The sequence below is a fragment of the Furipterus horrens genome, unplaced genomic scaffold, assembly GCF_987537825.1.
Source record: "Furipterus horrens unplaced genomic scaffold, mFurHor1.1.pri manual_scaffold_7, whole genome shotgun sequence".
Lineage (NCBI taxonomy): Eukaryota > Metazoa > Chordata > Mammalia > Chiroptera > Furipteridae > Furipterus > Furipterus horrens.
The window spans coordinates 6122225-6142531 of record NW_028327177.1 but is presented as its reverse complement, the minus strand read 5'-3'; the positions used below and the strand labels follow the sequence as shown (position 1 = coordinate 6142531).

General features: G+C 52.4%; 1 protein-coding gene across 2 annotated transcripts in view; it reads right to left on the bottom strand.

Moving 5' to 3' along the window:
• Positions 1-13492: 13492 nt before the first annotated feature.
• ADCY8 (adenylate cyclase 8) overlaps positions 13493-20307 on the bottom strand; it is a 157786-nt gene continuing 150971 nt past the window's right edge. For both annotated transcript variants that reach the window (XM_090283353.1, XM_090283354.1), the window contains 3 exons: positions 18044-18136; positions 16324-16438; positions 13493-14068 (listed from right to left, as the gene is read on the bottom strand). In XM_090283353.1, the coding sequence (XP_090139479.1) occupies positions 13581-14068; positions 16324-16438; positions 18044-18136 (696 nt within the window). In that variant the 3' untranslated portion in view covers positions 13493-13580. The remainder of the gene's footprint in view (positions 14069-16323; positions 16439-18043; positions 18137-20307) is intronic.

Here is a 20307-nt window from a genome sequence, read left to right as displayed (position 1 = left end):
CCTTTGAGTGCTCAGGTGGGGAGGTGAGGACGGGGGAGAAAGGGCAGAAGCTGTTTTAGTTGGCTCTATAGGCTCAGAGTGGCATCTTCATAGGCCTGGGAACTCGATTCCATCAGTTTATCCAGGTGGAACCAGAGCTTGATGGATGGACCTATATGCCACATTCGTAATTTCCTCTCCCACATTTACATGACTGGGCACTGGGGCAGTGAGTGCTCACAGGTCACGTCCTCCTGGGAGAAACGGCACCTGCAGAGACGATGTTTAGGGAGTGCAAAATTGAACATAGATATTTATAAAGGAGTGTGCGTTGGTGCATTGGAAAATATATTTTCCTTCTGCTTTAGAGATTTTTTCATCCACTTATTTATTCATTCCGTATCTCTTAAAGCTGCCCTGTGCTAGGAACTGGGAATACCAGCATGAATATGTTTTCATCTCTATTCTTAAGAATGTTTCAGTTTCATGGAGAAAAGAAAAACATAGTACATTTGGATCTCCTTGATCCTCAGATGGTATTGAATTTAAGATATACTGTTCATCTAATTATAGTTTATGAAGGTAGAAGAAACACCATATTCAATATACATGTGTTTTTAAGATAGATCCCAATTTCAGAAGCATTTCCATGTGGAAGAGAATGTGCGTCTTAGAATGAGGATAAGAGGCTCTTACCATGGCACGTGATGTGCTGAGATGGAAGCATGGACCCCATGAAGGACGGGAGGGGATCCCAGCCTAGGACGGTACCCCCATTTCCACTAGGGGTGATGCCGCAGGGTGACCATTTACACTTGTGCGTTGGTGACCCTGCCTAGAGACCTCTGGAAGCAGAACTCTGTCCCAGGACCGTGTGGGAACGCAGACCCCTGCGCCCTTCTCCGTGGCCTCTTCTAACGTCCAGGTCTAACTTCAGAAATAAGCCCGGGCGCTTCAGCGTTCTGCAAGGCGGCCCGGGCGGTGCTCGCTGAGTGAGCAGTCTTTGAATCCCTACCTGGACACCAGCTCTGGGAGTTCAAGACCCCAGAGACCTGCTGGGAGGAAGGACTGGAGACACATGCAGCACGTTGTCCAGTTTAAGTCTCCAGTGCATGTTTCTCTTATGACCTCTCTGTGCCATGTGCTCCTTGCTGTTCTAGGTCCTCTCAGGTAAGCCAGAGATTCCCGTCTCTCTGCATGGAGGTACTTACCTGCGTGTGTCGGAGGCAGGACGGGGATCCTAGGGAAATACCACCATGTTGAAAACACTCTGTTCACTCTGGTCCTTGACAAACCCCTCACATCTCTCAGCCACATCAACTCATCGGAAAGAGAAGCTGGGGTCGTTTCACTAACTCAGTGCCAAAATCCAGGCCAGTGGGGACAGAGATTTGAGGGTTTCTTTCTTTGATGATCTTGGGAGTGCAGTGCTGTGCTCTCCAGGAAAGGTAGAAATCAAAGAATCTTAGACTCCTGGGGGCGAGAGGGACTTTTGAGGGCTCTTGGATCAGCCCCCCATTTCATGAAGGAAGCCAGCCAGGGAGTTGCCAGCTGATTGGAAGCTTCCAGAGATGGGGAGATTCCGAGTCATTGCACAGCTTAGCCAGGCTGTCTGGTCAGGATCTCTCGAGGCTGCATCTGTGTAAGCTTGGCTGCCTTCCTTTCTGGAGGTTTATTTTAGTCTGTTCAGCTGCTATAACAAGATACCATAGACTGGGGCGGCGGGGTGGGGTGGGAGGTGCTTACAAACAACAGAAATTTACTTCTTGTAGTTCTGGAGGCCGAAAAGTCCAAGGTCAAAGTGTCAGCAGATTCAGTGTCTGGTGAGGGCCCTCTTCCCAGCTCATAGATGGCCGTCTTCCCACTGTGTCCTCATATGGCAGAAGGAAGGGGTGAGGGAGCTCTCTGGGGTTGCTTTCATAAGGGCACTGATCTTATTCATGAGGCCCCCACCCTCATAACCTAAATACCACCTAAAGGCTTCATCTTCAAATGCCTTACCATTGGAGATTAAGATTCCAGTCTATGAGTTTTGCAGGACACAAATGTTCAGCCCATTGCAGAGTCCCGCTCTAAGATCACGTGGTTGTTGGCTGAGCACGGTTCCTTGTGGTTGTGGGACTGAGGTTCCTGCTTTCCTGTGGGCTGTCAGCCTGGAGCCGATGTCGTGTCCTAGAAGCCACCCCAGTTCCTTGCACATGACCCCCTTACACATGGCAGCTCACTTCTTCAAGGCCAGCAGGAGAACCGCTTGCTCCAGTCTGCTAGGACGCAGTCTTACATAAAACAGAATGTGATCACAGGAGTGGCAGTCCCACAGGAGAGGGGATTATATAAGGACCTAGTGACATGAACGTCACCTTCATGTATATCCACCACGTGGATACATGATTAAGATTTAAATTTTTTAATAGGAAAGGCTTTGTATATTCTATTCCAAAAGTCTGTTGGGTAGAGCTGAATGTCAAACACCAGAGTTAACCTGTTTCCATTTCTGAGAGGCCAAGTAGCTATCAAGGTATAAGCGATAGATAGAGGAGTTCAGAACAAGGAAGAGCTGAGACTGATGGCAGATGGAAGAGGATGGTGATCTGGGCAATTTTCTCCCATTCCTGTCCGGGTTCCTGACAGCGCCCATTGATACAAAACAGCTTCTCTAAACTGCTCGTGCCCCTGGGCTTCAGCTAGACAGTCCTTCCCGTTTCAGCAGGCTTCCTCCTCGTTGGTCTGTGGTCAACTGAAGGTCGCTAGGCGGCTCTGCTCCTGGAGGTCGGCTGGTGGTCCTCGGTTTCCCTGCACATGGTCTCCCATCCCCCAGCAGGCCGGCCGGGGCTTGTTCATGGATCAGTCACAGTTTTCCCCGAAGGAGAGCGAAGAGCTGTTAGGGCTTGAGGCTGACACTCAGAATGGGGAGTGTACTGCTTTCCTGCGTTCCGTTGGCTGAGGCAAGTCACAGGCTAGTCCAGGTAAAGAGCGAGGTACCAGGCACCCCCTTCTCTTGATGCAAACAGCTGCCAAGTGACGCCAGAAAGGGCACCGTAGCATTGATACTCGCGGCAGCTGTTTTTGGAGTTGACGCCAGTGACTCCAATGTATCTGTGTGGTTGGGGCGGACTGACTGTAAGGGCCCCGGGACAGGAAAGAAATTTAGATAATTGAAAAAAAAAAATGAACTTCTAGAACACCTCATTAAATACAGGCTGCTTTGCTGAAGTGTTCTCATACTTTTCCTCCCATTTCCTCGAAATCCCTGGGACCAATCTGGGAAGGGCAGTGAGAGGCAGAGGCGGTCTCTGCCCATTGAGCTGGAATGCTCGTCCTTACAGGGAGCCTGAGACGAGGGGACTGATCTCCAGGCTGCGGGTGCTCAGGAGTCCCAGAACTAGTGTCGGCCGGCAGGAGAGAGACAGTCGTTTAAGTAGTCAGTAAGTTGGACAGCAGAGAAGGAGACAGTGGAGACATGTAAACTCAGGGCCGGAACATGGAAGATTAGGTAAGATGACATTTCAGTAGGTTGAAGACTGGATTTTTGTAAATACCAAGCAACTGCCATCTTGTTTTGTTGTCTCTGTGGCTTGTAGCGTTTTGCTGTGCTGGGGACACTGGCTGAGGTTCCAGTGTGATCCTGGCAATGAATTGGTGAGACATTGTAATTGTTTTAAAAGGTCTATTAAGTTCTTAACATAGGGCCCGACCCATTGTAAGCTCTTAACAAACAATGGCCGTTATATTATTATCACTATTTTTAGTGTAGCCACAATTCTGCATATTGGATGTTTTTGGTTTTCATCCCCATCCTTCCCAAGATGCACCAGGCCCCTGAGAACTGCTGCCAGTCAGGTGAGTGAGCCCCAGCTTGAGGACACAGCTGGGAGGGGGTGGAATGGAGGTAGGGGAGTAAGAAACAATCTGTGTGCTTCCTAAAAATGGCTCTCATGGGAGGAAATTACTAATCACTGCCATTCATTTGCATCTGGTGTTAATTATTGCAGGTAAGGGATGCTATACATGGCATGTTAAGTTCTTAATTTAGAGTGTTTGGGGGGGGGTGTACATTTTATTAGTCACTTCTCAAGGAGTTGAGGAGAGCCGAAGTTTTGAGGTTAAAGGCAATAGCTAACTTAGAAGGGTTGTGAGAGTTTTCTTTTGAATACCCTCCCTTGTGTGTAGAGGCGGTCGGGCCCCTCCGGGTTTTATGCACATTCTGGGTGCCCTGGAATGAGAGAGCAATGCGGGGAAGTAGGGAGGATGAACTTCATAGTTGCGAGGACCATTCCCGTAGCCTCCTGATGGTCTCCGTTTCCGCTGTACTCGCCTCCAATCCATTCTCCATACGGTTGCCCGAGCGGTCCCTTTAAAAGTCAGATGTTGACACTTTCTCATCAAAGACAAATTTCTGTTCCATTTTCCCATTCTTTCCTTAGGACTTCAGAGCACGGTCCGCTTGTACCTGCAGATGCGTCTCTTGTCTCCTCTTTGTTTAGCTAGCCCCAGCCACGCTGGTCTCCTTCGAGCTTGTGTCTGCACCTGCCCCCTCTCAGTGCTCTGTCAGGCTAAATTTGTTGTCATCGTTGCCAGAATCGGCGCTCACGTTGGACTCTTGTCCTCTGATCCATCCTATGGGATCAGGGATATTTGGGTTAGAAGAGAGCATCATGGCCAGCATTCCTAATTTTATAGATAAGGAAGTTGAGGCCCACAGAGGGTAGTTGGTGGGTTAGCCAAGGAACTGGGACTCAAAATGGGACTCTGGCTTCATTTTGTCATTTATGAAATGGACCTGCTAGCTAGTCTTCCCAGCATCCTAGACTGGGGCTAACAGACGAGCTGAAAGGCAGTGGTGATGGTGCTGCCTCCACCCTGCGCCTCAGGTCCCTGTCCTTTGCACACTTGTACTGCGTGACTGCCCGATGCATTGCTGCTTCCTTTTCGGGGTGCCAGCCAGGGTCTGTTGGCACATTCTAATTAAGATCCCTTGACAGCTAATATTTTTGCAGCACTGATTATGAACTAGCTCTGTATCACTTGTCCCCCTTACTACGTCGTCACAGTCGTATGGGGTGAGCTCTGTGATGCTCCCATTGACAGATAAGAATCTGAGGCCCACGGTCACCCTGAGGGTGCATATTGGAGCCAGGATGTGAGTTCCGTCCTGTTGGCACTGGGGTCTTACCGAGGCTTCAGCATCACTGCTCATGCCCACCAGGAACTGAAGGGCAGAGTGAGTCCTCCCGGCCCTCAATTCCTTCTTTAAAGTGGTCACCCCGAACACTCATGTCAAACAAACATACGCCCCAGAAGTGCAGTGTGGTGTTTAGGGAGATGTTACCTGCTCTGCCCTCTCCCTCTTCCTTTTCTATTTCTGATGATGAAACAACAGGCACTTTTAAAAACAACGAAATGCAGGGTGCAGTAATTGATCCACTGTTAGGTTTAAAAAAGCCAAAACAAAACAAAGAACACCATCGCTTTAAGACATGACAAGGACAACCAGGGAAACTAAAGTATTACAGCCATGTTCAGTTTCCTGAGCATGTTAGTTGTATGTGGTTATGACTGAGATCTTGGGAGTTAGGAGCACTTACGGTTAAAGGGCTCTGATACCAAACACGGTCAAGTGTTTTAGCTGGTAAACCTGGCCGAAGGGTGTATAGGAATTCACTGTGTTATTCTTTCCATTTCTCTTACCGTTGAAATTTCTTTCATAGTGAAAAAAACCTCCGCTTTTTCCAGTTATCACAAAAGTATCAAAATTTTATTGTAGGGCATTCAGAAATGTTGTGAAGAAAAATGAAGATTATAAACATAGAATTCTGCCAGCTAAAGCCCTCGTTCTCAGAAACTTCGACTGCTCTTCACGGGTAGAAGGAGACAATAGATTGGGACTCAGTAATACTCACATTGAGCTTATGTGACTCAAATGAAAATTTCACAAAATGATACCTGTCCTTCCTAGGTGCACTGCCTTTTTATATTTTCATTCAATTTCTTTGAAAACTGGTTACTTGGTTTACAAGCCCGTCAGGCCATGTCGTTTAAATCACATGACCTAGCATAAATGGCTGTGAGGTGGGAAGGCTTCCTGGACCCCAGAGCTCCTCTCCACAATCTTCCCACCCCCTGTTCTCTTACCTGAGGTCTTTCTGGGCTTCCTAGGATCAGTCAGGACAGGAAGCAGCCTGCCTTTCAGAAACTTGGGAGACTGTCCTGACTTCATGTTGCCCAGAGGCAGCATGTCTCCAGGTGGGTTCAGCTGCTCTCCGCCCAGTCGACTTCCACAAAATCTCCCTGAGATTGAGTCCCCCTTCAGGTGACAGAATCTTCCCTCCCCTCCGCTTCCTGCCCAGGTCATCAAAACAATCCATCCCCCACCCCCATTACAGGAGGGACAGAGAAACAAACCAGCATAATCTACTGCAGGGATCCAACTGGTGATTCCCGATGAACTTGAACTGCCAGCACTTGACAGCTGGACCAGAGTGCGCTGGAGAAGGACCAATCCCAGCTTTATCTATCTAACCGTAGCCTGAGCATGGAGGAGGCGGGCTTGCTTGCTTAAAAGAAAAGGAAAGAAAAGAAAATAGCTTTGCATCTTGAGCTTCTCTCCCTGTGGTCCTCACCCCGTTTTCCTCTCATCACTTGGTTTTTCTGGAATGTGCAGGGCTTTGCAGGGGATAGGTGTTGTGTGGATGTTTTTCTTCTCCCCTCTGTATCCTCAAACCGTAGCGCTCTGTTCAGTGAAGGAAGGAATGAATCTTGGGCGTTGCGGCACAGGTCCAAGGATGCAGGGAGCAGCGCAGGGAGCGGTCTGAGCAGCAGCCAGTGGGGCAGTGGCGAGAGGAGAGCAAACGACACATTCGTGGACTGAAGACCCTCAGGCAGAGTGCTGGCGACTGCTCTTTCCCACCCTGTATGTGCACCCCTCTGATGTTTGCTCGGCCGTGACCCTTGGATGGACACCAAACATTCAGAAATGAACCTTGGCCATGGCCCCAAGGTGGAGCAGGAGCGTCAATAGGGCCCGCGGCTGGGAGGGGCAGGTGAGGACGAATCAGGCTTCAGAGCCAGCAGCGGACTGATGAGGGCGCACAGCTCCTGCTAGAGGCAGCGCTGGGCAGCGAAGGAGACAGAGGTCGGTGGCTTAAGGGGACAGTGGCCATGGGGGTGGGGAATGGGAGACAGATGTGACATAGAGTTAGTAGGTAACAGGAGGGTCAGAGGAGATTAGAAGAGGAGGCGTTCTCCTGGTCAGCCCGGTTTTGCTGCTGGTAAATACCTGGGCTGGGACGGGGAAGTAGAGGAGTCCTTGCACTGACCCATCATGGAGACCCTGGAAGTTCGAGGACATGAGGGCAGGAGGAGGCAGCCAGAGCGGGCCAGCAGCCATAAAGAGCAGGAGACAAGGTGACGTTCAGAGAGCTGGGAGGCCTGAGGCTGTCTCAGTGCAGAAAGGGGATGGGCGGCCCGGCTGGTGTGGTTACCCGGAGTCAACACTTTTATTCACGAGGCAGCAGCGTCCCACACTTCAGGCTGTTGTCCCCTAACTGGACCACAAGATGGCAGCAAAAGAAAGCAGGTTCCAATGACAAGACCCATTGGCTTCTAGCTGGCTGGTGTCCCCGCCTTAGGAAATGGAGGCTCGCTCTGCTCTCTGAGCTTCCCGGCCTGTGGGCCCATACGGAGACTTTTCACCGACCCTCTTTGAAATGGCCTAGTGCTACTCAAGGTGAAGGGACGGCATCTTTCGCAGGTGCTTTGGGACCTTGGTCTAGGGGAGCTGGTGTAAGCTGGCCCAAGGAAGGGCCTGGGATCTTGTGTCTTAAATGGTCCCCGCCGGGGCAGTGGGGGTGGGTACGGGCAGGCAGCATTGTGTGTGGGTTTGATGCCAGGATAAACAACGTCTAAATGTATCGTCCTGTATTTATACAGCAGTCAATTAGCAATCATGACACTCGTCACCTCGTTTGGAGACAGGTGTGATTTTGGCTGGGGGCTCCTTCAGGTTTCAGCCCAAATATGTCCCCCTTAGCAATGACCCCCGCCCCCACTTACCCAGCCCCCAGTTCCTAGCACATTCCTTCAAAGCACTCACCAGACCAGAGGTGATTTTATGTCTCTGTTTCATAAGGTGCGTTTGCGTGCCTGTGTTTCTGTGCTCTCTCAGTGTTCCGGGCAGGGTTGGTCGCGATCTACCTGCCAGGCATCCAGGTCAGCTCTCAGACAGGTGGGCCCAACTGTCCCCACCGCGTAGCTACCACTCGCCCTGCTCACGACATCCTGAGCTTTTCCTCCAATGCACGGCTCACACAGATGTTAGGGGCTTGTCTGGGGTTCTGCGCCCCACAGTCTGCAAGTGAGTGTGGGAAGGGAAAGGCCTGCCTCATCCGGAGCCCTGTCCCCGGTTCCTTGCAGAGAGTGCCTGGTCCCCTAGGTGACCAAAAGAGGTTGGGGCACTGAATGGGACACGGACATGTTAAGGCAAACCCCATAAAGGTCGGGGTGTGACCAGCCTACCCTTTTCTTTCTGCCCAGAGCTGTTCCCCACCCATGGCAGAGCGCTGGGGACCAGAAGAGCACTTGCCCACCCGCCCTCGCGGAGACCTGATCTCTGAACAAGCCTGCTCTCATCCTGTGGCTTTCAACACAGGATCACACTGATGTGACATGCCAGCCTCAGGAGGGAGGGACAGCTAGTCCCTTTCTCCATACGTGGGAAACAGAGGCTCAGAGGGATTAAGTAAATGCTGGGCTTTGCAGCTTAAAGGAGGTGGAGGCAGCCCTTGAACCTGGGACTCCGCGCCTCCAAAGGCCGATGTGACCTGAGATGAAGGAGGCGAACAGAGGAACTCTGACTGCAGCTCTGTCTCCTTTCTTGATTCACTTTCTGTCTCTTAACCCCGCTCAACGCTACGACCTGCCACTTCGGCCTGCAAAGATGATTCCAATCATCTTGTCTCACGGGTGTCTGCATGAAGCTCGCAGCGTTCCCAGTCATTGGTGGTTACTTACATGGTGCTTGAATAGCCTCCTTCGGCGGCCACTCTGTCTGTCTGCGTGTTCTGCGCCCTAAGCGAGGGCCTCGCCAGCGCCCGCGCCCGGCCGTCCTCAGGACTCGGCTCTGCCCTGAGAAGGCCAGGCTCTGCCCAGGCTTTCCTGTTCCCTGCTGCCCCCCCCCTCCCCCGCTCCAGGGGCTTGGCCACGGGTGAAAGCACAGCCTCCTTTCCCGCACCGTGGATTTGAAGCTGACGGTATTTCCTCTGCCAGTCGTGGAGCTGTGCCAGCCCCCATGCTGCTCCCGGCAGCCTCCCTGCCCAGCCCTCACCGCAGCAGACGGAGGAGATAGATTAAAACGAGGCAGGCAGAGCGGGAATCTAATGAGCAGGAGGAAGACTGGAATCGGAGGCCCGGGCTGGAGCGAAGTGGGGCTGTGGGGTCTGGGCGCAGCAAAGCGGGGAGAAACGGAGTCCAGAGGCCCCGGGCTGGCCGGACGCATGAGGCAAACCTAGATTTTCTCCAGAGGGGCTGCTGGCTGCAGGTTCTGAAGGAGAGTGCAGAGTGAGGACGCTGAGCCTGGGGGTGGGGGTCTGCTTTCCCATCATCTTCCTGCCACCCCTCCCTCTGGCGCAGGAGACCCCCTGGAAGACTCTTTGGGTCCACTTGTCCGTCTTGCCACTGGAAGACTGCAGTGGGTGCCATGGAACGCTCTGCCCTCCTCCCCGTCCTTCTCCTGCCCTCCAGGCCCCGTGAGTCGGAGTTCAGCACAGCCCCTGGGCAATGGCCGGCCGTGGGCGCAGTCACCACACCCCAGTGCAGGAGCCCATTCTCTGCCCCTGCCTTAGACTTTCTATTCCTGTCTATGTAGCAGGACCGGTCGACTGAGTCAGGACTCTCTCTCCCCTCCTTCCACCTCGAGATCTCCGTGTGCAGCGGGGAAACGAGGAAGACAGAGCTGGGTTGCTGGTTGTCGGTTGTCAACTTGGCACCACTGTCCCTTTCTTCTTAGGTCTCCTCTGTGTCACCGAACTGCCTTGCAGAACCCTCTTCCCCACGGAGTTCTGGGCTACACATTTCCAAAGTGCAGGGTGTTGAAGGGATTTGAGCTCTGATCAAGGAAAAATATGACCAGAGCATGGCAGTAGCATGCACAAGCTTTGTTTGGGCAACGTGATGGGTTTGCAGTCCAGTTCTCGGGGCTCCAGAGCCCACACACTTCATCACTAGACGACACCGGCTTGTAGGATGCAGGCAGGTGGGCTTACAATCAGAGAGGGATTATGGGAGGAGAAATGAGCCCGTTCCCTGCAGGATCTTCATTGGGGTAACTGTGTGTGTGTGTGTGTGTGTGTGTGTAGTTGTGGTTGAGAGCAGGAGGCGGGAGGAGAAGGGGAAACAGTGCTGGAGAGCCAGCTACATGGGCCTCCGCCGAGCTAGGGTTGAAGGAGTTGCTCCCCACGACTGGGGCAACAGCACACCAGAGGAAAAGGGGGTGAGCTCCTTGACAGAGGATTGGACTGGACACTCATGAGACAGCCAGGCAGTGTTGCCTTGGAACCAGTTAGAGAGTCGACTTGCTCATTCAGGAGAGAGGGCTGGGCTCATTGTGTAGATCTGAGAACCATCAGCCAGGTTGGTGGCTGATGTCACGGAAGAAGTGTGATCCTTGACGGAGGTCCCAGAGGTCTCAGTGAGCCCAGTGTGGGGCAAGCGCCCCACGGAGGAGTGAGTGGTGGGCCAGGTCAAATACTCCAGGATGGTCATGTGTTGTGACTGCATCTCCAGCTTGGTGGGTCTTCGCCCTGATTCCAGACTCACACACCCAGGTGTGCAACGGGCACCTGACCTTTACCTCAGAGCACACCTGCGCTCACCCCCAGTCCTGCTCCTCTGGTTGTCTTCTGCATCTCAGCTCATCAGGCTCCAACTTTGGAGCCATCCTGGTCTCTTTTCGTACATATCTTGCATCTGATCCATCACCAACTGTTGTGAGCTCTGTGTTTACAGATCCAGATATATCCAGAATCTGAGCACCCCTTGCCACCCCCACGGCCACCAGCCTGGGCCAAGCACCGTCTTCTCTTACCGGGTTCCATGGCAGACAGAGGGTTGCTGCAAAAAGGTAAATCAAACACGTGGCTCCTCTGTCCCCATCTCATTCAGAGGAAGCCCTCAGTGCTGAAGGGACAGCCAGGGACTGGCGGGTGTGGTGAGGCGAGCCGGTCTCTGAGACCTGGCTGCTGAGGAATTGGTTTCAGACCTCAGTGTCTGCCCAGTTCACTCTCCCATGCCTTTGTGAAGAACAATTGCATCAACCCCAATGCAGATCCTTTGAACAAAAGGAGATTTATTACCTTCAGCCAAGAAGATGGTTTATTTCAGCAAGAAATAGATAGGTGTCAGGGGAGACAAGTCTCAGCTTGTGGTGTCTTCTATGGACAGTTGGGGGGCCCCTTGCTGTGTCCACACTCATCAGAGGCTGTCCTGCTGCCCCCAAGTGCCACCTGCCAAGGGCACTTCCTTCAGAGGCTGCTGCCCAGGGGTCCGTAATTGGGCGACTTCAACAGCTTTGTTGCTTTGCGTTAGTTTGCTTTCCTAGGTTCTTTTTTAAAAAACCCTCTGTGCAAAGAAGAGAGACATGTTCTTCACATGATAGCTCGTGAGTTCACAGTTCCCTGGATAATAAGGGGAGTCTAGGATAGAGTGTGAGGAGTTGACTCTTTTATCACACTTCTAGCTGGGATCAGCATTCTCCCCCTAAGGGAACCTGTCTGTTTTGGAAAATGCCTTGTTAAGAACCTTGGAGTTGAAGGTGAGATATTGGCTGGAGCCCAAGCAAAGAGACAGAAGGAAAAACTAAAAAGCTTCACCAGGGCCAGCTCTGGGCCACCTCTCTGAACTCATCTCTATGCTCACGCCTCCTCGTTCCGGCGCTGCTGCAGGCCGCACATGCTCACCACAGGGCCTTAGCTCCTGCTGTCTGCTGCGTCCAGAAGGCTCTTCAATATGATGTTGCCTTCCTTCCTCCCTCCCTCGTTCCCTGCCCCCCTTCCTGCAGATTTTGGCCTAAATGTCACCTTATCTGGAGATCTTCCTTAACTGGCCTCAAGAAAACAGCACAGCCCTAGTGGCTAGGAGGTTGTGGTGGACTGGAGAGTGGTTGTTGAATGAATGAAGAAAAGTTGATGCTCCGTGGTATGAGCAAAGGTGAGGGGTTTGATTTTGCTCTTGAAAGGGAGACGGGAGAGAAGCACGAGGAGGGGCAGAGAAGGGACCGCATGGAACCGTGGACTGATGAAGTGAGGCTGGGGATGATGGGCGCGCCCTTGAAGGGAGGGTGGCGTGGCCCTTTAAGAGGGGGCATCCCTGACATTTAATCTGAAGGTATTTCGTTATGCCCATGTTAACCGCTTTTCGATCTCCGCTGAAATTTCAATAAAGCCCACTGTATGCATGGATGCTCTGTACCAAGTACGTGTGTGTGTCTGTGTGGGTGTGGGAGGGTCTGCTTGTTTGAGTGAGTGTGTGTGTGTGTGTGTGTGAATTGAGAAGAGGCTGAATTTTATGTTGGGCCCAGAAGCAGGGGATGATGAGGGACCTGCAGTTGGCAGACACTGTAGGGCTTCAGTGGGGATTCCAGCCAAACTCACGAAGGCTCATGGGACCCTCTGGTTATCGGGTGGCCTCTGTACAGCGAGCAAAGGGGAAGCGGGCAGAGCACCTGTCCGGAGTCCAAGGGCACAGGGGGGCCCGTCAGCGTTTGTGTCTGGCTCCAACCCTTCTGCTGGTTGGTGAGTCACGGCCAAATGTGTCCCCCTCTTTGGGCCTCAATTTTCTTAATACAAAACCAAGACGTTGGACCACATACAATTTTTAAGGCCTTTGCAGCTTGAACAGTCTGTCTTTAGATGGAGTTTTTCTAAATTTATTTTTATTAACTTTTATGAGCCTCTGTTTGCTGGAGAATTGGGATAATGATCTCTCTCCCTGAGAGTCGTCATAAAGCGCAATTGAAATCATGTTGCAAATGGACTTAGCAATCTACAAAGCACCCTGAAAACGTTTGTTCCCGTTACCATTATTGTTATGACAACGTCAAGGTGGGGGTCAGTGTGTTATAAAAAGACCATATTTGAAGTTATTTCCAGACAGGAACTGATGGCATTTGCGTCATGCTGTTTTCTAAAAGTTAGACAGGTGCCTGGAATCCACTCACAATGCTTTCAACGCTCCCTCAAAAATGGCACCGTTCTATTCCTGAGCGGGGAGGGACAGGATGGTGGCTGCAGGTGTGCGGCTGATACGCAATTAATAATTCACATAGGCACAGGGCACCCAGCCCCCTCCCCGGTAGCTCATCAATAAAATATCGGGATCCGTTGTTTGGAGCTCACAGCCCGTCTGAGAGCAACGTTCTCACCTGGAACTGCTGGCGGGCCCAAGAACCAGAAGACGCTGTGGCCCCAGAATAAAAAGGCCAGGGAAGGAAACGAGGTTCCAAAGACCAATGAAACGATCCTCGTTTTAAAAAAAATTAAACATTTTTATTCGTATACTTATTTTATATATAAAAGAAATACAAAAAAGGAAACACAAAGAAAACGCTTTTATGGCAAATCGGACTTGTCGGTGCCCTCAGCCTGGGTCCCGGGCTCTGGCCCGCTGGGCGTCAGCAAAGTCCGCCGGCTGTAATGGCCCTTGATGACCCCCGCGGCATTGTCCTCGTTGAGGAGCTGCTTCTGCCTTTGCCTGTTGAGGGACTGGACGAGCCCCAGGACCACAGCGGCCAAGGAGTACTGCCCCGGCAGCCTTCTCGGCGGCAAGATGAACGGGTTGGGCTGGACTCTTCCCAGGAGAAAGTAGGTTTTGATCTTCCCTTCCTGCTCGCTGATGCCCTTCACGTAGATCTCCCCTCGGTAGTCGAAGGCAAAGCCCTGGTCCTTCAGGATGAGATAGGTCTCCTCCGGGACTTGGATCCTGCCGCTGACACCGGTGCTGTCCATGCGACTGGCCAGGTTCACGGTTTTGCCCCAAATGTCGTACTGCGGTTTCTTAGCGCCGATGACGCCGGCAACCACGGAGCCGTGGCTGATGCCTGGGAGGGAACCAAAGAAGCGAGAGCTCAGAGAGGAGGGACGTCCCCGAGGTGGCCGCCCCCGCCTGGGATAGCGACCATGAAGGGTGTGGCTTCTGCCCGTAAACGCCAGGGTCCTGACCCCGCCTCCGGCACTTGTTAGAGATGTGTCCCGGGCCCCTTACCGCACGGATCTGGACCTCACCTTTACATCGGTCAGGTGGAAATGATAAAAGGGGGATGGAATGAGAGAGTGTAAGCAAAGGCATTAGCGTGGTACCTCACCACCGGCAGGTTCTCGAGAGGAAAGGAGGAGTGTTCTCCCAGGGGCCCTGACGGAGCATAGCCCATGGGACGCTGGGTCCCCTCCTGCCTCTGCTGGGACCTCCCGAGAGCAGCGGCAGACCGATTCCTTCTCTGGCTCAGTCCAGGTCTTGAGTGTCCGTCCGTCAGTCCATGGTGACAGCCTCCCAATGGGCCTCCCTGCCTCCCGCCTTGACCTCCGTCGATCTCCTCCACTCCACTGCCCAGCGCGAGGGACTCTTGGATGCGCATCTGATCGAGTCACAACCCACCGCTACACCTGCCGCGGCGCTCTCGTCTGCAGGATAACGCCAGGGTCCTCAGCGTCACAGCTGAGAGCTTCCAGATCGAGCTGCTATGCCAGCCTCGCGCCTCAGCGCCCTCTCCCTTCCCTTCGCTCTGCGTCCGTCCGTCCGTACTGAACTTGAGAGCCCCGTACCCCGCTGGCCATTCTCCGCTTTGTGCCTTTGTCCTCGCCTTCCTCTCTGCTTCTTTCCTCCCAATCCCACAATGCATCCGGCACGTGCTTTTTAAGACAGTTTCCATGCCTCCTCCTCGAGGAGACCTAGGCTTCTCTCCCAGGGGTGGTTGCATTTCACTCAACATGTCAGTGGGCAGGTATGTCTCCTTCACAGAGGATTTCTCGTTCATTCTGCTGGCAGGGACCTGGCGCCCACTGTGTACAGTGCTGTTGCAGACCCTGGGGGTCTGATGGGAAAGACAAAGAGCCCTGGCTATTCTGTAGCCTGCCTTCTACGGGGGAGATGGGAAATAATAAAAAATAATATGATATCAACGAATATTAATATCTCTAGAGAAAAACCCATCGAGTTAAAGGGATAGAGAAATACGGGCGGTGTTTTAGAGGAGAGTGGGTAGGAAAGGCCTTTCCGAGCAGAAATCTGAAGAAAGTGACGGCATAGGCTAAGCAGATATCTGGGTTCGAATGAACGTAGCCTAACCCTTTTGTTCAGGGCTGGGATTCTGCTTTGTATTCCTGCTTCTATTCTGTCTTCAGTGATTTCAAAAAGGACATGCAAAGTCAATGGAAGATGTTGGAACAAGTCCCGAATATCCCATCCGTAGATCAAAACAAAATATAATTTCTTTTAGTCCAGTGAACAGAAGCGTGTGGCAGTCCTTAGATCTGACAAGGCAGATATTAATATTTCTTGACCTTTTTTTTTCTCGAAAGCCGACAAGGGAGAACGGAACACTGCAAAATGGCACACCAGCCAGAGGGCGCCTGACATGAAGATGCAGCAAGGTGGCACTAGATGGCACCCTGGCAGCCAGAAGGTCATCTGTCTCGGGGAATCCAGGAGCGTCTGCCGGGGCGGCTTCCTGGCTCTGTGACGTTAAATCAGTTACTCGCCTTCTCTGAGCCCGAGTTTGTGCATTTGGAAAACGAGATGTGGACTAGCGCCGGGGCTTCCTAGCATGGTAGGAGGCTCTCGAGGCTCAGCAGAGATGCTGAAGAGATTGGCATGTGCTACAAATTTTAAAGGATGGGTACTCACATTGCTCTAACTGTCACTACGTTGTCACTTTGCACAAGGGTGTCTCAACGCAAAGGAAGGGCGAGCTGTGTGGCCCGGAGACGTGCTGCAGGCCCTGCCCGTCCCTGTCTGACCGCCAGCCCAGGGGACCCAGAACTCAGGATGTAATGACTGATGAGTCAGTGGCCTCTTGCAGCAGGGTCTGGCGTAGGTGGGTGCAGGATGCAGAGGTGGGGAGGGAGGTAGCCATGGTCAGGTATTTGCTTATATGTCTGCACACAGGCCAGGGCCCTCCTCTGGCCATCCATGAGAGGCGGCCAGAGACGCCTGAGCGGACCCTGTCCCCGTCCTTGCTGAGGTCACACCCAGCCTACCGCATTCTGCAGGAGAAAGCTCCCCTGGCTCGGTGCCCAGGGCCGGGAGGGCCTGCGGGCGTGAGGCCAGGCTGCCCCGAGGGTCCCCGCCGCCACTCACCGATCCGCAGCTCGAAGTTGTTGAACGAGTGCCTGTTGATCTCCTGAATGCTCTCGGCCAGCGCGAGGGAGAAGTCGGCCAGGGCGCACAGGTGCCCCCACCTGTCTTCGCATTGCTGCAGCGGGCGCGAGAGAGAAACCCGGCCTCCGTGGCACGTGTGGCCGTTTCGGGGGCGGGGGCCTGCCCTGCGTCCTAACCCCACCCGCCAGCCTTGGAGGAAATAACCGGATGTGTGCATTCAAGCCGCCTGCGTGTGGAAACGTGGGCCGACAGGAGACTGGCTTCAGAGAGCAACGTACGTGTGGGTCATCATAGCCCTGTCCCCCGCCTACACCTGTCTGTTCAGGCGATGGGCCATGCTCACTGGTGTGTGTGCATGTGTGTGCACAGTACTCACATGTATATATGTGCAGCACATGCGCAATGCTCCCACGTACATACGTGTAGTGCTTGTGTACATGTGTAGCGTGCCCTATGTACATGTGTAGCATATGCAGAGCTCCGATATACATGTGTGTAGTGTGCACATGCTTCTACATACATGTTTGTGGCATTTGTGTGGTGCCCCTGTGTATGTGTGTGGTATGTGTGTATGCATGCTCCCATGTACATGTGTGTAGTGTTTCCAATCTAGGAACCAAGTGTTTTCCTTTGAAGTGCTTTGCTAACCAAACTCCTGAGGGAAGTGCACAGTAGCCTCTGTGCCTCCCTGAACCTCAGTTTCCTCACCTATAAAATGGGGACAAGCACACTGGCCCTGCCTACCACACAGGGAGTGGACAGGATCGCGTGTGCAAGAACTATGCCCTTATACTGCGGAGGCTGGCAGACAGGTGTAGTAAAGGACCACGGAGCACGTATTTTAGGGTCTGTGGGCCACATTTCGGGCATGGCTACGCAATGCGGCCACGGTATTGTCACTTGAAAGGAGCCGCAAAGTACAAACAACGAGTGCGGCTGTATTCCAATAAAATTTGGTTTACGAAAACAGGTGACTAGCTGGATTTGTCCTGCAGGCTGTCCCTTGGGGACCCCGCTATAGAGGGCCATGCCCAGGTACCCAGTTCCTAGCATGGGTTTCTTGTCATGTTACTCTTATAATATTTCTAGGTTTTTAGTTGGAAAGAAAGCAAAAGAAGGGATGGGAAGGAGGAACGAGGATTCCTTTTCCCAGAACCTTAGACCCATATCCATGTCACACTGATTGAGGACCTACTTAGGGGCAAGGCTTTTTCTGGGGAGCATGACATTATCTTGAGTGATTCATCCACTAACCACAGAAGGTAGATGTTAGTGTTGTCACTTAGCGTTAGTGCTGGGCACACAGGCAACTCTCAAAAGAGCGGGAGCCATTATTATTATTGTTATTATTTAAAGGAGAAAACAAAAGCAAGAATAAGAAAACAGGCTAGGATCAGGGGTTTAGTAACGCCCACAACTGAACCATAACTGGGTACTTCTCGGCCCTGGTTTTGTTCAAGTGAACAGTGAGGTTCAGAATGAAGCCTAGAGGTTTCTCAGTCATAGGGAACCACCGGTTCATCCAGCAGCTTCTGCGTACCCCCAGAGCAGTGCACACCGCACAATGGTGATAGAATATCCAGTCCCTCAGACTGCCTCCCTAACCATCCTCCAGCCTCCCGGTGATGGTGGCCTTACTACCTTTAGCGATGTGACGCCCCTGCTGCAGGTTGTGGCTGAGGCCCAAGAGTTCCTTTACCTGTTTCTCAGGTGACAGGCCTGAGACCGCCATGTAGGTGCTGCCGATGGTCTTGATCTTTTCAATGTCTTGAAACCGGTCTTCACCGAGCAGCTGAAACAGACCCGGGAGTGGCGTTAGTCCTGGTGTGTACTCTCCCCGCAGCGGGGTTCCTGCAAGTAGCCCCCTGGCTCACGTTACAGATGGCCTCTGACTGGTTCAGCATCCTTGAGGTAGTTACGTTTCCCTCTGAAAACCATGCATTCAGAAGGTCAACATGTATTTGCTGAGCACCTGCTGGGTCCCAGACGCCAGGATGGTTGTGACGAGATATTCTTTAAGGATAACTCTGTCTCTATGAATCTTCAAAACAGACAAAGCTACCTTATTAATTTAAAGAGCAAATCACAAATGTTCTGCAATCCATCAACACATCTTTTTGGCTTTATTTTCAACATGTATTTGGAATCCCTCCCCGCCAGCACCCTGGTCTAAGCCACTGTTATCGTATACCTTGTTACCACATTGCAATAACATGCCAGCTCCTGCCCTTACCCCACATGTCCAGCATGGCAGCCAGAGAGAGTCTATCCAAATGTAAGTCAGGCCGTGTTCTTGCTCTGTGGCTTCCCATGCCACTCAGGGTCAAAGTGAGAGTCTTCTCTGTGACCTGCCGGTTCTCCCATGCCCTGTCACCTTTGATCACTGTTTCAGCCACACCGACCTCCTTGCTGATCCTAGCCAGCCAGGCTTGCTTCTGCCTCAGGACCTTTGCATTTGCTGCTCTCCTTTGGGATAGTCTTTTCTTAGAGGAAGACTGCTCATCCCTCACCTCCTCCAGGTCTTTCCTCAAATGTCATCCCAGTGGGGTCTTGCTGACCACTTCATCCAAAACTGAACACAACATCCCATCCCCGGGACCACCTACATTGTAAGATAAGGAAGACAAGAGTTAACTAGCAAAGGAGAAGGGTGGAGAGTTGCCAGTGACGTGGAAAGAAAAACGAGTGGGCAGAAGCCGTGGGAGGAAAAAGGTGTCCCCAGAGGGAGGCGCAGTCCCCTGGGTCAAATGCTGCTGATGCACTCAGGATCCATCTCCACTCACTCCCTTGAGATCTTGTCGTGTCTCACGGTTTTCAACACAATCTCTTTTCTGAAGACTCCCAGACGCGTGTGTCTTCTTTGACCTTCAGACTCTTCGACTCAATTGCTAAGCCACACCCCCACGACAGGTCTAACAGGCATCTCTAATTGGCCGTTCCCAAAGCTCCACCCTTGGCCTTGTTTACCCACCGGCCATCTTCATTAATGATGTCTCCATTTTCCAGCTGTTCTGGATGAAACCTCACAACCCACATCTGAGCTGTCAGAAGCTCCTTGGCTCCACCTTCAGAATGCCCCGATTCTGTCTGTCCCACGGTCTCCACTGCGTAGGTCACACATCTGTGAACCTACCCTGAGTGCAGGAGCCAAGCTCAAAGCTCAGACCTCCTGCCCCCAAGTCTAAGTTCTGCCCTTTTATTTCCTGTTGTCGGCAGCTATTTAGATGTAACTGCTGATTCTCAAGCTCTTTGCCTCCCTTTAAGATTGTAACATCCTCAGGGGTGCAAGCCGTCCTGGGGGTGGGCAGACAGATGGGGAGGATGCGCTACGTTGTCTGTAGACCATTTTGTCATAGGGATCCTCTCGAAATTAAGCAGGAGCTAAGAAATTCGGAAGCGCCCAGCCCCAGAGGAACTGTTCTGGGAAACGTGAAAAACACAAGCAGGTGCTTTTGTGATTTGCTTTGCGGTGCGTGTCTGTGTGGGCACGCAGCTCGGGTCACAGCTGAGGCAGTCCTCCCGGTTCATTGCTTTGGTCTCCTGAGTTAGAGGGGAGTCGCTGCTCTGTGCTCTGCCCTGGCCAAGGGTCTGTGAAGTGTGCCCAGGGCAGGAAGTGGCCGGAGCAGCCTGCCTGTCCCCGACCTGCGATCCTGTCTGACAGGTGCCCTCAGACACTGCCAGGCAGATTTCTGAGCAGCCCTCTGGCTGTTGATACTTCAGCTCAGAGGTCTTGGCTTGCCCTCAGCTGCCCACCTCCTCTCCTTCTTAAACTGCATTCCCCCAGCCGGCAGGGGACTCTTCCATCCTCTTCCATCCTCTCTCTCTTCCCGTCAGAACTTCTTGGCTGAGGGCCAACCTCAGACCCAGGCAGAGCTGCTTCCTTCTCTGAGATTGATTAGGAGGCAGCAAGAGTCTTCATTATTTTATTTAATATCCATGCAGCAAAGTCATGTGCTGTAAGCT